The 18,881-nt window shown below is 41.8% G+C and overlaps 1 protein-coding gene across 4 annotated transcripts in view; it reads left to right on the top strand.

The window, feature by feature from the left end:
- Positions 1–18,881, top strand: part of LOC123877394 — a 28,637-nt gene that overhangs the window by 8,375 nt on the left and 1,381 nt on the right. Inside the window, exons 2-21 of one of the 4 annotated variants that reach the window (XM_045924131.1) lie at positions 2,165–2,986; positions 3,370–3,549; positions 4,028–4,179; positions 4,808–4,915; positions 5,684–5,838; positions 6,022–6,125; positions 9,262–9,433; positions 10,070–10,179; positions 10,477–10,663; positions 10,954–11,126; positions 11,569–11,732; positions 12,328–12,468; positions 12,760–12,882; positions 13,055–13,125; positions 13,424–14,032; positions 14,807–14,918; positions 15,233–15,365; positions 16,031–16,188; positions 17,134–18,023; positions 18,499–18,810. In XM_045924131.1, the coding sequence (XP_045780087.1) occupies positions 2,165–2,986; positions 3,370–3,549; positions 4,028–4,179; positions 4,808–4,915; positions 5,684–5,838; positions 6,022–6,125; positions 9,262–9,433; positions 10,070–10,179; positions 10,477–10,663; positions 10,954–11,126; positions 11,569–11,732; positions 12,328–12,468; positions 12,760–12,882; positions 13,055–13,125; positions 13,424–14,032; positions 14,807–14,918; positions 15,233–15,365; positions 16,031–16,188; positions 17,134–18,023; positions 18,499–18,805 (4,871 nt within the window). In that variant the 3' untranslated portion in view covers positions 18,806–18,810. Of the gene's footprint in view, positions 1–2,164; positions 2,987–3,369; positions 3,550–3,588; positions 3,700–3,739; positions 3,850–4,027; positions 4,180–4,807; positions 4,916–5,683; positions 5,839–6,021; positions 6,126–9,261; positions 9,434–10,069; positions 10,180–10,476; positions 10,664–10,953; positions 11,127–11,568; positions 11,733–12,327; positions 12,469–12,759; positions 12,954–13,054; positions 13,126–13,423; positions 14,033–14,806; positions 14,919–15,232; positions 15,366–16,030; positions 16,189–17,133; positions 18,024–18,498; positions 18,811–18,881 lie in introns of those variants that run through there. The other 3 variants (XM_045924130.1, XM_045924132.1, XM_045924133.1) reach the window with 3 other exon arrangements.

The following is an 18,881-nucleotide window of genomic DNA, read 5'->3' as shown; positions in this document are numbered from 1 at the left end:
TACCTACATATTTTCAATTTTTAAAGTAAGATAACTATGCCAAGTGGGTATCATATAAAAGGGCTTCATCTGTACATTGTAAAACAGTTTTTCATTAATTTTCATGCATAATAGTTTTTTATCTCGAAAAATTCGGTAAAAAAACCTGAGTACGGAACCCTCGGTGCACGAGTCTGACTCGCACTTGGCCGGTTTTTAAGTAAGGTAAGGAAAACTAAAGTATAGACAATTGCATCTGCAAATAGCGAAAAGCTTAGCATAGTTCGCTATTTGCTTGTAAATTAACTTTTACTTTTAAATTACTTTAAGATCGTTTTATCCTAAAGTCCTTGATGCTAAGAGAAATCACATACTGTTCTTACGAGCATGAATCAATCAATAACGGAAACGGGGTGCCTACTTGTTGTTTCCTTCGTTTGTGTAGGTACGCGCCGATTCTATTATTAGCCTGTGAATATCTAGACAGAACGCCTGGAAGGTTGTGACTTGTTAACGGTTCATTGATAGGTGCTCTACTGAATGTGATTTGTGACTTTTGATAACTAGGTAGATATCCATTGATGATTCATGGACATGAAACCAATCACTTGCTTTAACGGTGAAGGAAAACATCGTGAGGAAACCTGCATACCTGAGAGTTTCACATAAGTTCTCAAAGGTGTGCGAAGGCTACCAAAATGCACTTGCCAGCGTTGCGTATTAGCCGTCTTAACCCTTCTCTTCTGAGAGGAAACCCGTGCTCAGTAGTGGGCCAGCGAACGGTTGATCATGATGATGATGATTCAAACCAAAGATATAAAACTCCAGAAAGGCAAAGCAACTACATTACAGACAGACAGACAGCAACGTGATCCTTTAAGGGATCCGTTTTTTCTTTTGAGGTATGGAAGCCCAAAAAGATTTAAAAGGACGCGTTATATCTTGTCGATGATACGGAACTCTGCGTGTGCGAGTCTAACTCGCACTTGACCGGTTTTTTAGGGTTCCGTACCTCAAAAGGAAAAACGAAACCCTTATAAGATCACTTTGTTGTCTGTCTGTCTGTCCGTCCGTCCGTCCGTCCGTCCGTCCGTCCGTCCGTCCGTCCGTCCGTCCGTCCGTCCGTCCGTCCGTCCGTCCGTCCGTCCGTCCGTCCGTCCGTCCGTCCGTCCGTCCGTCCGTCCGTCTGTCCGTCATGTCTGTCGTGAAAATGTTGGAAAAAATACCCGAGTACGGAACCCTCAGTGCGCGAGTCTGACTCGCACTTGGCCGGTTTTTTTTTTGTACCTACTGGCACTCGGACTACGCAGTCGGTGTGGTTAAACTACACTAAAACCGCATCCAAACTGCAATTTTGCAGTGGGTTTGTACGACTTTATAGACCCTTAGATTCATGGAATAATCTCTGCATACGAAACGCATCATATGCATTAAACGAAACTGGTTAAACTTGACCTAGCCTAATATCGCCTAGGGTTAGACAATGCCAACCGGGTGAGTATAACTATGGAGTGCTCTTCGTGGCCTTATGTCAGCTACTTGCTTAGAATAGCGTGATTTCCACAATGTAAATTAGATTTTGCTTATGACTTTATTAGCTGATGCCGCGACTTCGTTACCGTGTACCGTGTACACACCGTGTGTGTGTAGGTTTTTAAAAATCCCGTGGGAACTCATTGATTTTTCGAGATAAAAAGTAGCCTATGTGTCAATCCAAGGTATCATCTATCTCTATTCCTTTCAGCCAAATAGCGTCCAGTAGTTTTTGCGTGAAAGAGTAACAAACATCCATACGTCCATCTATACATACTTACAAACTTTCGTGTTTATAATATTAAGTAGGATTCGTTTTCCTCGATTTCCCCTTGTTATGGAATTTTCAATAACTATTTTTCACACGCTTTATTTTATCTAGGATCGCATGGAATATGTAATGTAGACACTGCCTCCTGAAACACAGTTTTCACTTCATCAGGAGGCAGGGCCTCACACCAAAGTCTGTAAATAATGTTCTGTTCAGATAATAAAGATTTATTTATTTATTTATTTAATGTAAAAACGTACTTTGATAACAAGTCCTTTAAAACTTTTAAACTTTATGGGCGTATTGGTGGGTTTCCTTCGCAGAGTAGCTATTTAGCATTCTTCTGATAAAACTATAAGTAATGTTATATTTTTTTTTCAGTTCCGTCCGCCCCGCAAAACATCACAGCAAACCGAGTGACAACTACCGAAATACATTTATTATGGGCCCCGCCGATCACTTACACGATACACCGCCGATCCAACCCAGTAGACACAACAGACAGACAGACATCCAAACCTGAGTCGGAACCAAATCTGACTGTCATAGCCAAAGAAGAAACCCAGGCGGACGAACCCAAAGTACCAATAGATCCTATTGACGACCATTTAATACTAGACACCCCAATTAATCAGGAAAGACCAAAAGATGATTATACTTACAACTTATACAGAAATGACGAAAGAAAATATAACAACCAGTTTTCCGAATCTGATATCTTGTACAGAACTAAAAGAGACGAAAGATCTTGGAATGACAGACGTAAATATAATTACCAGTTTCCTGACTTGAATAATTTGTATAGGAGTAAAAGGGACACACGATCTCATAGGCATAGGAAAAGAAGGCAGGATAGTGTTACAGAGAAAATAAATTTTGGAAGAAACGATGGTATAGAGACCCATCAGGCGTTTGAGCTTCCCATTGAGGTAGTGAAGAAATCCATGACGGTTCCACTAAGAAAGGACATAACCCAAATTGCTTATGTCTTGTACTATGAAGAGGGGGTGACTATGAAGAAGGGGGGAAGCGATTTTCTCATGGTCTCAGGAGTACAGACGTCGGAACAGGTGAAGAGGAAGAACGTATTCAGGAGCGATTTGGGGATACAGGATTACTTGAATGCTACCAAGAATTTGACACTGTTGAATACATCTGGAGCTCAAAGTTCGAAGCTCGTGGGATTTCGATTGAGAAATCTGAGTGAGTATATCCTTTTATACCATAGAACGTTTACCTTTGTTTTACTCGTGTGTTAATTTATCTAGCCTATATTTCGGTGTGCCAACAGTTTTTGCGGAAATCTGCTAATTTTGTTGTTAGTTTTCGTACAAAACTATAAAAGAGTGATTTTTTAACTGTTGAAAGTTCAAAGCGCAAGCACTTATGAAAAACACGTTGGACTTCACAACCACATAATGTTTACCAAAATAGTGTTTAAAAAATTTATGTATGGGTTGATCCCAAGTAGCAATAGCAATCATCAGTTTATTTCATTACTTGTGACGACAACATACATAATCAACAAGATATTGAACTCAAGTACAATATGTCAAAAATAAGACAAGATTTTCTTGTATTTTCAGAACCATTTACCCCATACAAAATCTGGGTACGCGCGTTCTACAACTTTCCCCTAGAGGGGGTGATGTCGTCCGACCTGCTGGAGCGTCTCGGGCCTCAGGGGGAGTCTCTGTACGTGTTGACGGACGTCAGGCCGCCGTCGGCTCCCGTCATACTCAACTTGACTTGCGAGCAGCCTAGTGGTGAGTTGTCCATCTTCCCCCTAGACGGGGTAATGTCGTCCAACCTACTGGAGCGTCTCGGGCTTCAGGGGGAGTCTCTGTACGTGTTGACGGACGTCAGGCCGCCGTCGGCTCCCGTCATACTCAACTTGAATTGCGAGCAGCCTAGTGGTGAGTTTTCCATCTTCCCCCTAGACGGGGTCATGTCGTCCAACCTACTGGAGCGTCTCGGGCCTCAGGGGGAGTCTCTGTACGTGTTGACGGACGTCAGGCCGCCGTCAGCTCCCGTCATACTGAACTTGAATTGCGAGCAGCCTAGTGGTGAGTTTTCCATCTTCCCCCTAGACGGGGTCACGTCGTCCGACCTACTGGAGCGTTTCGGGCCTCAGGGCGAGTCTCCATATTACAAAAGAGACCCTGTCCCTGTAACTCTGTGTGTAAACAAGTATCTTAAGAAACTCCGCTTTAAGAAACAAAATCAAAATATCCTTCTTCCCAGGTATCCTGTACCTCCAATGGCGTCAACCCCGCGAGTACGACAACTCCCTCGACCAATACGTGGTCACTCTGAGGAAGATCCCCGAACAGCAACCCAGGACTAGATTAACTTTACCTACCACTAAGGATGACATCGAAACTACTATCAGTGTTGTAAGTACTATTCCTTTACCAGAGCCTATGCCAAAGCCCTAATATGGCCAAGTATCAGAGCGTTTGCTTGTTATATGGCGTAGTACGAAGCGCGACGTAACGCACCACGCCGCGTCTCCAAAAAATAGCCCTTAGGAACACTAATTACTCAATGGCCGATTGCTCGGCACCAACAATTAGACATATTTAATACTAGAGGATGCCCGCGGCTTCGCCCGCGTGGGTTTCGATTTTTTAATCTCGTAAAAACTTTTATTTTCCGGGATAAAAAGCATCCTATGTCCTTCCCCGGGCTGTAGCCCATGTCTGTACCTTTCATCAAAATCGAATCAGTGGTTGGGCCGTGAAAACGTAGCAGACAGACAGACAGACAGACACACTTTCGCATTTATAATATTAGTATGGATTAGTCTCAATGAGCTTGCTAAGCTACCTCTAACTCGGTATGCGATTTGGCGTCGCTGTAAACATACCGAGGATATGTCACTATAAATCAATTTTTGTTTCTTGTTCTCTTATAACATGAAACCTTATTAAAAAATATTCTTTGAACAGGTTTCGCTTTATTAAATTTTGAGTTAACCCGTCCAGTTGTGATTTTCAAGCGGTATTTTTTTTTTACTGACAGAAAGTGGAGCTATGGAACGTGACGCGGTACGAAGTGAAGATATACGCGGTGACGCAGTCCGTGGCAACTCCCAACACTCTGATCAACGGATCCGAATCGCCGCCCCAGGTGAGGGATATGTGCCAACTGCCAAGTTTCTTAGGGAATCTCCTCTCCTTATTAGAGGATTCGCTGTATTAACCAATAGGTATCATTATACCCGGCTGAGTTTGTTGCGGGCTCTTCTCAGACTTGGGCGCGTTTGGAACCCTCGTAGCTTTAATTTTAAGTTTCTTAATTAATTATCACCACTATATCATCTTCCAAATCTAACTAAGACTATGACTGTCTAAAGTCTATGACTGCTGGAGTCTCGACACAGGTCTCTTGTAGAAACTTCCACATCCTACGATCTTGGGCCGCCTGAATCCCCTGATGCACCTCCCATGCACCCTCGAGCATGATGGACGGAACCCTTGTAATTCTGGAAAAGGACCCGTGCTTAGAAGTGCAAAAGATTGAGATAGTGATGAACTTTTTTTTATTTTATTCAAATAGAAGTTAGCCCTAAACTTCAATCTCATCTGGCGGAATCACTAAGTGATTATGCAGTCTAAAATAAAAAATCTTTATTGACAAGAAGTTTAACAGTCGTTTTGGCTTTGGCCTCCACACTAGGGAACCTGTATAGTGGAGACCTTACAAAGATTTTATTCATCTAAGTATAAGCTTATCGGAAGCTAAGATGGAAGCAGGTTAACCTGGAAGGGTTATGGCAGTTTTCATTAAACCCATACCCCTTTGGTTTCTACACAGCATATCGACCGGAACGCTAAATCGCTTGGTGGCACAGCTTGTTAGTAAAATCTTTTTAAAATGCCCATATTTTGTTCACAGGAAGTGTCTAGCGAGCTATGTACGGCGCATTCGGAAGCGATGTCACCAGCAGATATATCTCAAGTGAAACAGACGGGCAGCTCTTTAGTTGCTTTGGTCGCGGCAGCTTTACTCACCATTCTGGCAGCTGTGAGCGCAGCTTTAGTTTATTGGAGGTTGGTACTGGCGTCGATTCTGATATCGGTTATTAAGCCTAATTTGGAATATCTGCATCTTTTTCTCATCAATCTAATAAGTAAAGGACAGACAAGTGAGCGTGTACCAGGACCCTGAACCGGGTGCCGCCACGCAATTTTTTTTTAATGTATATGTTGCTCATAACTGTTGGTGGTTTCTAGATGCAGGTCCCGTGTGAGCAAGTGCATCAGTGCAGCGTACAACTATTTAGAGGAAGGAGGAGAAAGGGCCGCTAGGGCTCCCCTCAATACTTATAAGAAACCTGGTGAGTAGTCATACACATTCTTTATAGTCGTATTCCTCATTGCTGAAGGTCGTCACCCCTTTCCATTAAATATATAATGGTAGGAGTTCTCTTGAGATAATACTGCGATGGGTTCCCAGATTCTTCCGTATACAATTTGATTAAGAGATCTTGAGATCGAGATGAAAATTCGACTCTTAGGTTAATTTACAGTTATTATCAGACGTTAATGATAATAACCGAGACTGATGTCTTAACGTGTGTTCCCTCACTCTCAGATCAGTCGCGAGACCAATGTGTTTATATCAATCACTCGATCAAATTATAATAAATTGTTGTTGTTGAAAAATGTCACATTTTTCTGTTACCTATCATGTGAGCGTACCGGGAATTCAAATTGACAGCTTGTGTCAAATGCGGCTCGATTGCGGTAGAATGATAGCTACAAAGTCACGATCGCAATCACCTCTGATTGGTTGGATCATAAATCTGTCTCGTTTTAACTGAAACTTAAGTCTAAGCAAAGTCAAAGTGCACTCTATAGATTTCAACCTTAAAGTGCATCTTGAATTACCACCAAGTGAGATCGCAGTCAAGGGCTAACTTGTATTGGTATAAAAAATAAATCTTCGAAAACTGGTCAGCAATAGCAAGTCCAGCGCACTTGTATTAGAACAGGTCAGTGGATAACCACATATCATTTGCGCCATCTATCGGCAAAGTCACACACGACTCAATCAGATATTGACGCAGTATAATATAGTCGATAGTATTGGATGCGCGTCGAATTTGTGTTATTAATCGGATTGCAGTGATAAATGTGTTCATGGTGGAAGTTTTGTAAGATTTATCATGATTTATTGCATTAAAAAAAATTGCGAATATTTTTAAATTAAGTAGATAAAAAACCGGTCAAGTGCGAGGCGAATTCGCACACGTAGGGTTCCGTACCATCGTACAAGATTATATACTTTTTTTATTTAGATGGCGGCCATTTTGAAATTTTTCATGCAAAATGTTGAAAAAATACCCGAGTACGGAACCCTCGGTGCGCGAGTCTGACTCGCACTTGGTCGGTTTTTTTGTTGTAGCGGCAATAGAAATACACAATCTGAATATTCCAATTCGCCACCTATTACGGTTCATGAGATACAACGGGCTGACAGGTAGACAGACGGACGGACAGTAGAGATTTAGTAATAAGGTCCCGTTGACATCCTTCCAGTACGGAACCCTAACGACCAAGAGAATTAAGAAGATATGATAACGTTTATCTTACTGACGATTTTTTTTATTTTTGTCTGGTTACAACCAGATCACTGATTGGTTTTAACTAATTCAATGATTTTGAAGTGTTTGTATTAAGGACAAGGATTTTTAATCGCCTTTTTATCTTACTTTGGCAGTCGAACAAAAATGTTTTATTCAATGCTATCAAAGGCAACTTTATTTAATTTTCTTACTCAGATTAAGGATTACGTGAATTTAGTTTTTAGAATTCTGTACCTCAAAAGGAAGTGGACGCATACACGTAGATGGAATGGAAAAGAGTATAATTATTACCTATTCCACTTCAAAAGTTCAAAAAGACATAAGCTGAGATTTTTTATAAGATTTCTGGTTAGCTCTCCTGTTGGCTGTTTTGTGATTCAAATAAAGTATTTTCAGTAAACAAGGAATAAGGATAAGTACATAAATTATGTAAATTACGTTACGTCAACCACAGGAAAGGCAAAGTGTGGAATAATTTCCTTTCCTGTTATAGCAACAACCACGATTGATTGGTTAGGCTCTTTTTGCATTATTTATTAGGGTTCCCATAGTAAGACATGGAATCCTTATAGTTTCGTCCAGTCCGTCTGTTTGTGTAAGCATACAGCCATTTCGGTCTTTTAATTTTTTTAATTTTAATGGTGGCTATTTTGAAGTTCGCCAACTTTGTCTTTTATTATTTGTTGTTATAGAAGCAATAAAAATACACACTGTGTTCAAGTCTACCTCTTACGGTTTATGAGATACAGTCTGATAGACGGACGGACAGCGGAAGCTTAGTAAAAAGGGGCCGTTTGCAACCTTCGGGTACGGAACTCTAAAGATTATCTGTGTCGATCTCCAAAATGCAAGCTATCCTTTTGTCAAACGTTAAGATTGGTAACTGACAGACGGACACATTTGCATTTATTATATTTTTTTTGGAAATACGTATGTGTAAAATATAAGTATCAAAACTATGGATTATGCCGTAAAAAATGATAAAAATGTTTTTAAAAGTGGGGCAAGACATGTGTTATAAAATTGTAATAAATAAATTGAATCATTTTATCATTGATTAGTACAAGGTCGCATCGATATGTCTTAACAACTCCGTCTATTGATGTAAATAATCTATGAATCATAGTTTGTTGTTGTTTATTATATAAGTTCGCACGTGGATTATATATGTGATAGAGTTTATTAATATTTATTAACCACAAACTTGTGTGTAGTTTTCCGTGTCTTATATTTAGGTATCATTTGATTAGAGTATAATATAAAATATAAATCGTCTGTATAACTTAAGAGACAAATAAAATTTCAATACCGTAACATTTTAATCTTTATCCCACTTCTGATCATGAGTATAAGTATAAGTACCATGTGCCCTGAGTCCTTATACCTCTTGCCCTATATATTTCTGGTATGAAAATGTCAAAACAATATTAAATATTAATACTTTAAGAGGTAGCAGGGCCTTCCCTTCTTCCCACTTCTGAACTAAGCATTTTCAAGGTTTTCTCGGTACCTTAATATCGTACAACCAGTTCATCCGCTAGTGCAAGCGAGATATTATTGTTTTGTGTCATTTTAATAGCCACAAAAGAGAGATGTAGGGAGATCGGATAGTTGCCTTGAGACAGTAGGATTGAACAAAATTGTCCGTGGAGCTTAAGAGATCGATTTTATTCACATTTAGTTCTTCTATATTTGCCCGTGGTAAAATGTAGCCTGAAAAATGTGACCCAACCCTTTTGAATTGATAACTTCTAACACTTTAGTCTCTATCCCACTTCTGATCTACGAATTTAGTACGATGAGTCTTGATCCCACTTCTGAACTAAGCATTTTCATGGCTCAGTACGGTCGCACCGTACAAACCAGTCTATGTTTCCCCTCTCAGTGGTAAACTGCTCGCCGCTAGTGTCGTGCGCGGGCGGTAACGGCGCGGCGGCGGACGGGCCGGCCGCAGCGCGCCCTCCGAGGATGGCGGGCTCGGCTCATCCGCTAGTGCGAGCGAGGCAGTTTCCTGCCCACGTAGCTGCTTTACACGCTGATGGGGATATTGGATTTAGGTAAGGGGTGTTTTTGTTTTAATTTAAATAAATAAATGAATATTCGTTTATTTGTTACCATAGCCTAAACACAGTACACAATAAAACACAACAACATACAGAGAAAAAATACAGATACTTACAAGTAAACTTAAATACCTAAACATTTACTTAAAATACGGCTTCCCATGCATAGTAAGAAAACCACCGCCATTACGTCGCTCTAATATATGATGTGCTTGGATAACAAAGGCGGCGCGGCGATCCTCTGAGCTGAATTGCATGGAATTTCAATTAATCTAAAAAAAAAAAAAATACAAGATCTAAAGACAGTTTCCCTGTATCTCCTATAGTTTTGGATTTCCCTATATCAATATAAATATGTTCCATAAAAAAACCCTGTATAGTCAGGGCTCTAGTCAAGCCATAAAAAAGTGGACAAAACACAGCTAATCAAAAATCGAATAAATGTTTATTTTATTGTTATTATTCGTTTATTAATTATTTATTCACATCTATGTAAAAATATGGTCTACTTCTAAATTGATAATAGTGACTTTATAGCATATTCCACAACTGTGGATCTGTGAACTTTTAATTAAACTCGAAAGTCTTTTCAAAGAGCTTTTTCGAATTTACTATTACTATTACTTTCAGCAAGGAATACGAAATCGTAGTGTCGAAATCAGCGGCACTGGGCCACACTAGTCATCACAGTTACCGACCTGAGAACAGATTGAAGAACCGATATTTGAATATTACTGCATGTAAGTAATGCTCTTCACTATTATTATAAAACGTTGCGTACTGTTTTGACTTCAAAATTATATAATATTTTTTTGTGATGTAACCACAAATTCACTGTTTTCGGATTTATTCCTTTACTTGTGCTATAAGACCTTCCTGTATCTACCAAATTTCATGATTATAGGTTGACGGGAAGTAACCTATAGGTTTTCTTGACAGACAACAGATGGACAGACAGACAACGAAGTGATCCTATAAAGGTTCCTTTTGAGGTACGGAAGCCTAAAAATGGTTAAATTTCAACTCTTCATACCCAGATGATCACTCCCGCGTGTGCGTATCATCGGGCGGTCGTTGTGGAGCGGCAGGGTGCGTGGGCGCAGGGCGCGGCGCGTCTTGCGACTACGTCAACGCCAACTTCATAGATGGCATGCTGCCCGCGCTCAGCGCGCAGGCCGCCGCGCGCATCGAGAGGAAGCTAGAGAGGCGCAACAGGCCCAACAGGTGTGTATATGTGATAGAGAGAGATATAAAGAGAGAGATGCAGAGAGAGAGATAGAGAGAATGAGACAGGGAGAGACTACCCCACGTGTGTGGCATCGAGTTCGGGTGGCGACTGCAAAGCGATAACGCGAGGTGCGATAACGTCAAATTCAAATGCGAACAAGCTCAGCTTGCCATTTCCCGCTAACTTCACTCACAATTAAAATATAGATAACATAACGTAGTTGTGAGATTTATGGGAAGCATAATTTATTCGAAAATATCACCAATGTCTTTATTTTTTGCGACAGGCAACCTTCAGTAAAAGCAAGCAAACCTCCTCCAAACTTAGCCGAGGGCATAGAATCTGCTTTCCTCAATATTGAATTTTCTGGCATTGTGGAGTCAGAAGATCAAGCTGAGGACTCAGACAGTGAGAGAAGCGACGATGATTCGGAATTGGATGACGTTTATGTGGATATTAGTAAGTCTCTAGTATATATCCTTATCTTCTTTTTGTGTTCTATTCTATTTCAATATGTGTAGTGAGGAAGTTGATTTCATGCATTATAATCACGAAGGTTTTAAATGTGGGCATGTATAGTTCGTGACAGGTCGGCAGTGGGGACGCCTTGCACACCCACATAGCCCGGTGACGTAGCGGGTGACGTGCGGGTGTGCGGGCCGACCCCCTGCGTATCTCGTAAACCGTAATAGGTGGAAAGTTGAAATTTTCACAGAATGTGTATTTCAATTGCTGCTATAACAGCAAATAGTAAAAATTTCAAAATGGCTGCCGTGAAAATTTAAAAACATAAAAGCGTAATTTCTTGTGCGATGGTACGAAACGCTTCGTGCGCGAGTCCGACTCGCGCTTGACCGGTTTTTTGGGCCATATCTGTGTAATAAAATAAAAATTGTTACAGACGGTGTACCTCGTCAAATAAAACTGGAATGGGCAGTTTGGCGACGGCGATATATCGCCACGCAAGGGCCCACGCCTGCCACGCTGGACGCCTTCTGGCGGATGATCTGGCAACACCGCGTGCACACTCTAGTCATGATTACAAACCTCGTGGAACGAGGACGGGTAAGACACATCTTTATGTGTATCATTATCATCATCCATATCGTGATCATCATACACTTCTTTCTTTCTTCTCTCTGGGCTGGTTTCCGCAGTTAAACGGTTCCGTCTGTTGTGCGCGCGTTGCACCTCTCCGCCCAAGTCTTCACTCCAGCCATCCAAGCTCGCTCCAAAAGCCGAGTAGATCGCCCAGGTTGCCAAGGGCTTCATGGAGTGAGGTTGGGGATCCCAAGTGACGCTCTCGTTATTCTGCGACGTTCTTGTACTCTAGGAGCACGTGCGTCGGTGTTTCATCGACCTCACAGAGGACTGTCGGTGACACCTATAACGAAAAGGTGTTTGTTTAGTGGGCTATGCCCTGCTATGAGTCCCACTACCTTCCTAAGTTTACCTCTGTCTAGGCAGAGTAGTTTGTTTGTTTGTCTTTGGTCTATGTTAGGAATGAGCCTGCCAGCAGTGAGTTGTGTTTGTCCTGCCACGCCGGAACTTCATCATACACATCATCATCAGTCATCATTAATTCATCCATAGAGAGCCGGCGATGGTGGATGAAGAAATTCATGTGGTTTTAAAATGGTTGTGGTTATTGTTGTTTCAGCGGAAATGCGACATGTACTGGCCGGCCGGTGGGCGCGGTAGTTCAGCGGATTTCGGCGGTATACACGTCACTTTACTGTACGAGGACGTGCGCGCCGCTTACACCGTGCGCCATTTACGCGTGCGCGGGAAACCGCAGCCGGTAAGTTATATAATAGCCAAAGTATAAAAGTCACATCTGTCAAGTCGATCTGATCAATCCTGATTTTTAAGGTTCTGGACCTCAAAAGGAAAAACAGAACCCTTGGGATCAATTTGTTGTCTGTCTGTCTGTCCGTCCGGCCGTTTATCGTGTCTGTCAAGATAACCTATACGGTACTTCCCGTTGACCTAGATGTGCGCCTAAAAATGTTAAAGTATCTTGTACGATGGTACAGAACCCTTCGTATGCGAGTTCGACTCGCACTTGACCGGTTTTTTGTCATTGTTTTAGATCACAATACCACAGGGTAGCGAATCAAGCAGCGAGTCAAGCACAGCCCCAACGACAACCAACAACGAAGGTCGCCACATCGTACAGTATCACTACACTGTGTGGCCGGACCACGGTACGCCGCGCCATCCGTTGGCCGTGTTGCCTTTCGTACGCGCCGCAGCCGATCCGGGCACGGTCCTGGTGCACTGCAGGTAACATTGTAGTGCCACAGAGTAGCAAACCAAACAGCTGTCACCAACAAAGAAGGTCACTACATCATACAGTATCACTACACTGTGACAATGCCTCGCTACGCCATCCGCTGGCCGTGTTGCCCTTCGTACGCGCCGCGGCCGATCCGGGCACGGTCCTAGTGCACTGCAGGTAACATCATAGTGCCACAGACCAGCGAACCAAGCAGCTGTCACCAACAACGAAAGTCGTCACATCGTGCAGAATCACTATACTGTGTGCTCTTGACCGAGTGGTTGTGGCTGCTGAGATGTTATTTGCTTAAAATGCACATAACTCCGAAAAGTTACAGGTGCGTGTCTGGAATCGAACCCCACATCAACATACCTGAAATTCAGATCCATAAAAGTAGTGCATGCAGAAATGGGTAATCAAAAATCTTTTGTGCCGTTTAATGCTTAGGTTGCTAATAAAAAACAATTTATTTCAGCGCGGGTGTCGGCAGAACGGGTACATACATAGTAATAGACGCACAACTAAACCAGTTAAAATTAACGGGCACATTATCACCCCTCGGCTTTCTATGTAGAGCCAGAACACAACGGAACCACCTAGTACAAACCGAGGAACAATACGTATTCGTTCACGACGCATTATTAGAATACGTACGCTCGGGAAACACTGAAGTAGAATTCACAAAAGCAAGGGAATACTTAGCGAAACTTCTAGAACCCATATCGGACGAAGAACTCGCCGTCATGGACTTAAATCCCCCGAAGCGTAAAAGCGTCAACGATTTGACCAATGGGAATAGCAGTTCCCATAACGGGAATAATCTAAAAAATGACGTTTCGAGTTTAAAATCGGTCAGTCAGTCCGTCAGTGAACAGATTGTAGAGAATGGAAGCCAGGCGTCAATAAAGACGGATGAATTGAACACGGAGAGCAAATCGTCGGATCAGGAGAAGGACGGTTTGGTGAATGGGGGAGATGATGTGGAAGGGGTGTACGATTTGGCGCCGCGGTCGACGGATACGTACAGCAAGAAGATGCAAGCGTACAATAATATGAATGAACAGGAGAAAGAAGAGATGAGGAGGTAAGATTTTTTATAATGGCTTTTTATAATAGGACTTCTTTCTTTCCTCTAGGTAGGTTTACGCCCTTGACGTGTCTGTCGGTTGTGGGTTGTAGTAGGACTAAGTTAAATAATAAATATATTCATTAAGCAAAAACTGTTTTGACAATAAATGAACTCCTTAAAAAATAGCAGACCGTAAAAGTAACACGATAACTATGATTCCCGATGGAGTGCTTTGACACCCGTACTAGGGAAACCTGTGTTACGGGCACCGCAGAAGAAGTTAGATATTCCGAATTAAATTATACATTCCATTTTTCCCCAGTTCAATTTTCTTTGTCTATTCTCTGGAATTTTTAGACCTGAGTAGGTCTAAAAATAGGAAGTATCTTTAAGCTCTTTAAAGACGCCTTCGCCGCAAAGTGGCCGCGCGTAGGCAGCGCTGCCAGGCAAATTTGAAGGCGCCCTAATACTCACCACGAGACATTCCCGTATTCAGACTAAAATTTATTAAAATAGTACGTATTTTCCGAACGTTTGATTTTGGATGAGTCTAAAAATTCATCTTTTTATAATTAGTTCGTATTGACTGACTGACTGATTGCAGATAGCCTAGAAATATCAAAAATAAAAATAAAAAAATTAGTTCATATCTTTGTATATTGTCATTTCCTCAATGTTTTTAAATTTGTTTAATCCTCAGGGAAAATAAGTTTATGTTTGTATATCTTGTAGTTTATACGGCCTGTCTAAATTCTTAATGTTTGTAATATTCAGTCTTTGTCTTTACAGAGTAAACAGGGCAGAAAACTACGCGCTACTAGAAAGAATGAGATCTCTTTCCAACAGACATCAACTGTATCAAGGACCGCCGCCGGTTAATTTGTTAGAAAAACAGTTCCAGGTAAGCAAATTGTTTAAACTTATATGGTGGTATACATATGGTATTTATGGTTCCGACCTAATTTGACCGTAAAATTAGGTAATTATTGGCTGCAATGGTGTTTATTCCTTAATTATTAGGCTACGATAGCAAAAGTGTATAATATATAGATGACATTACAGACAGAACATTGTGAACTCAAGAAATGTTAAGAAAACACGTTGACTCAATAGTTGACGTGCTTTCTCTAGCATTCTAGAATGTTCCATATATGAGAATGCTAGAAGAGGAGAGCTTATTTATTTTCGGTGAAATAATTCCTAATTTGACTGCAGTTGATAACAAGATCGTGCGTGGAGCCGAGTGTGTGCGCGCGCGCAGTGCACAACGCGGACAAGAACCGGCCTGGCGGTATACTGCCGTCGGACTCCGCCAGGGTTATGCTGGTCCCTAAACCTGGCGTCGAAGGTAATAACGAACAAATTTAAGTAAATTTTTTTTATATAAAAAATGTCTGTAATAAGTCTGACGATAGTTACTTAGCAACGTTGTTATTTATTAAAAATACTCGAGCTGTTTTTGACAAAAAATGTTGCTAAGAATAAGATAATACACAGATTGATTGATTAGATAATATTCGAATTTAATTTTCCTGGTTAACAGGTATTCATAGCCCATATGTTTAATCGGTTTATATGAAATTTGGCACAGAGGTAGCTTGCGTCCCGGAAATTGACATGGGACAATTTTTATCCCGGGAAATCAAAAAGTTTCCACGGGATTTAAAAAACCTAAATCCACGCGGACGAAGTCGCGGGCATCATCTAGTTAGAAATAATTTTGGAGAACTCTCAGACATGCAGGTTTCCTATCACCATGTTTTACTCCACCGGTAAGCAATCCATAATATACTAATACTAATATTATAAATGGGAAAGTGTGTGTCTGTCTGTCTGCTACGTTTTCACGGCCCAACCGCTGAACCGATTTTAATGTTTGGTACAGACTTGGGATGCATCCGGAGAAGAGCATAGGCTACTTTTTATCTTGGAAAATTAAAGAGACCCTACGGGATTAAAAAAACCGAAATTCACGCTGGCGAGGGAAATTCTATAGTTTGAATCCTTTTACAGGTAGCGAATACGTAAATGCGTCATGGGTGTGCGGGAGACGACGTATGAGGGAGTACGCAGTGGCTCAACACCCCGGCGACTCCCCCGAGTTGTGGAGGCTATTATGGGACCACACTGCCCAACTTGTATTACTTTTGGCCGATAACCCTACTGACCCTGTAAGTTTTTACTATTTTTTTTTTTTAAACAGGTATTTTTCGTATTTTTGACAAAGAGTCCTTTCCAAAGATTGATTTTGTAGTCTGAAACGGGATTTTTTTAGTTTGGATTGAGTGAGTTTAAGCTTTTATGGGACCTTGCTGTTTGAAAAAAGAAGGGGAAAAATAGTTTTGAGGTGCATCTCACAGGAACAGAGAGAAATAGATAATCAGATAGATAATGCGTTGTGAAGGAAGATTAACACATCTATCAAAGGTTTCATGGAGTAGTCCACGCTTGCTTAGGTATCAATAAGTTTATCCCTATTAATATTGTAAATACGAAAGTGTCTGTCTGTTTGTTACCTTTTCACGGCCTATCTGCTTATCCTATTTGGACGAAATTTGGTACTGAGATGGCTTGCATCTTGAGAATAGACTTAGACTCCGTTTTATCCCGGAAAGTCTAAATCGCGAGTATCTATACTAATAAATAAAATTGGATTGTCTGTCTGTAATTTCGAAATAACTACCGCATATTAAGGTCATATGGTTATTTGAACGATACTATAACTGAATCACACTTTTTTTAAATTTTTGTCTGTCTGTCTGTCGTCTGTTTGAAAAGGCTAATCTTGGGAACGGCTGAACCGATTTTGACGGGATTTTCACAGACAAGTAGAGAATTGACCAGGGAGTAACATAGGCTACTTTTTTAACCGACTTTCAAAAAGGGAGTTGTGTTTTTCTACCTATATACACCGAAATCTCCGAGATTTCTGAACCGATTTGCGTCATTTCTTTTTTAATCGATAGAGGAACTTTGCGACATTGTTTCATAAAAAATTTGGAGTCCAACTCCTCAATCCTGATGCTGCAGGGGATCTGACCAATCCACGCGGGCGAAGCTGCGGGCATCAGCTAGTCATATCCTAAATATAATCAAACATTTAATTTTCTTTATAGGATTGCGACGTATTTTGGCCCACCGAAGAGGAAAACGAGTTATTCGTAGCGAACTTCCGAGCGAGCTTTGTTTCTAAAGACACATACGTAGCGTACAGGAGATCGGAACGAAAAACTCAGAGCGAATCGCCCACCGAACCAGAAACCAACGGCTACAGACGGACAGAAGGCAGTGAATGCGCTGATGACGAAAGATTAATACCAGAGAACACTTCCCCAGCAAATGATTCTCCAGAACCAGCGTATAGATTTGATAGAACAGAGTTAAGGCTGGAACGTCTCAGTGGCAACAGAGATCTATCCGCCCGAAAATCGATAGCAAACGGAGATCTATTCTCATCTCTATCCGAAAAGAAAAACGGTCCAAAATCCCCGAGAAGTCCGTCAAAAATGTCCTTGAAAAATTTTAAGTTGAGCTCCCCAACAAAGTTTAAATTCCCTGAATGGGGGTCAAGAACCGCTGGTTCACCCCCCGATACCGCACCACCCCCACCCCCGATAGCTCCCTCTTTAACCGTTCAAGAGGAAGCAGAATTAAGAAGACCTGTATATGTCTTCGAAAGGGTCAATAGTAATGTTCCAGAAGTTTCTTCGGATAGGGTCATAGAAGTTACTAATGTCTCAGTTCATTCGTTACAAGACGATTATCAGTTAAGTGTTAAGTTTATAAAGTGCAGTGGTTGGTTGGACGGTCATACCAGTGAATATACGATGGGTAGGCCGGATGACAATGAGTGTGTGCGAGCGGTGCGGCAAGCCAGCTGTGCGAGCGAGAGGGAAGAGGCTATAAATAGACTGATCGCGCCGTTTGAGGACTCCTTCGCGTTGGTCGAGTTTGTGGCTGCGTGTCAGATGGAGTATAAGAATGGACCAGTTGTTGTTGTTGACAAGTAAGTTGATACAGCTATTTTTTTTAAATAATTCTCTGTTTTGGAGGGAAGCTTCGGCCGTGGCTACTTACCATCCTTCTGGCAAAGCCGTGCCGCCAAACGATGGGGCCTTCCGATAGGATGCCGTGTAGAAACCAAAAAAAACTGCCATACTTCTTCCACGTTAGCCCGCTTTCATCTTAGACTGCATCATCACTTACCACCTGGTAAGGTGAGATTGCAGTCAAGGGTTAACTTGTACCTGAATAAAAATAAATAAATATAAACTATAGGGTTCAATGTGGTCAAAGTTAGGATGGAGAAATCTATTACTATTATTAGTGCCCTCTAGATCTCAGCCCGAGCGAGTGAAATGAAATACATATTTCATGTACATATGTACTACAATGTATCGCAATTACAACTCAGTTGCTGTGCTTATAGTGGTCACCCTTAATATTTAATGGAAAAGTATGGTTAATGCATTTTTACATAGATACGGCGGTTGGCGAGCGTTGACATTCTGCTCGCTGAGCGCAGCGTGCGGGGGCGTGCGGAACCCCGCCATATCCGAGCCGGGCGCGGAGTTCGCCCCTCCCTGCACCTCCGCCGACCTCTACTGCAGTAGCGCACTCAACGCACACTCCAGATGCGCGCCCAACGCACAAGCGCACAACTGTGCGTCGCCGCACGGCAGCGGGAGCTTGTCCGAAGTACCACAGGCACATTCGCCCAAAGCGTTACTGGCCGCCTACAGTGCGCTGGCGGCGTACGCGCACAAACTGCCGCGTCCCGACAGCTGAACCAGGTAATGTCTGAACAAGTTGGCAATATTTCTTTTTGATGAAGTTCAAGTTTAAGCAGATTATCATGCTTACA

This window comes from Maniola jurtina, chromosome 23 (genome assembly GCF_905333055.1).
Source record: "Maniola jurtina chromosome 23, ilManJurt1.1, whole genome shotgun sequence".
Lineage (NCBI taxonomy): Eukaryota > Metazoa > Arthropoda > Insecta > Lepidoptera > Nymphalidae > Maniola > Maniola jurtina.
This window is presented reverse-complemented; position numbering and strand designations above follow the sequence as displayed.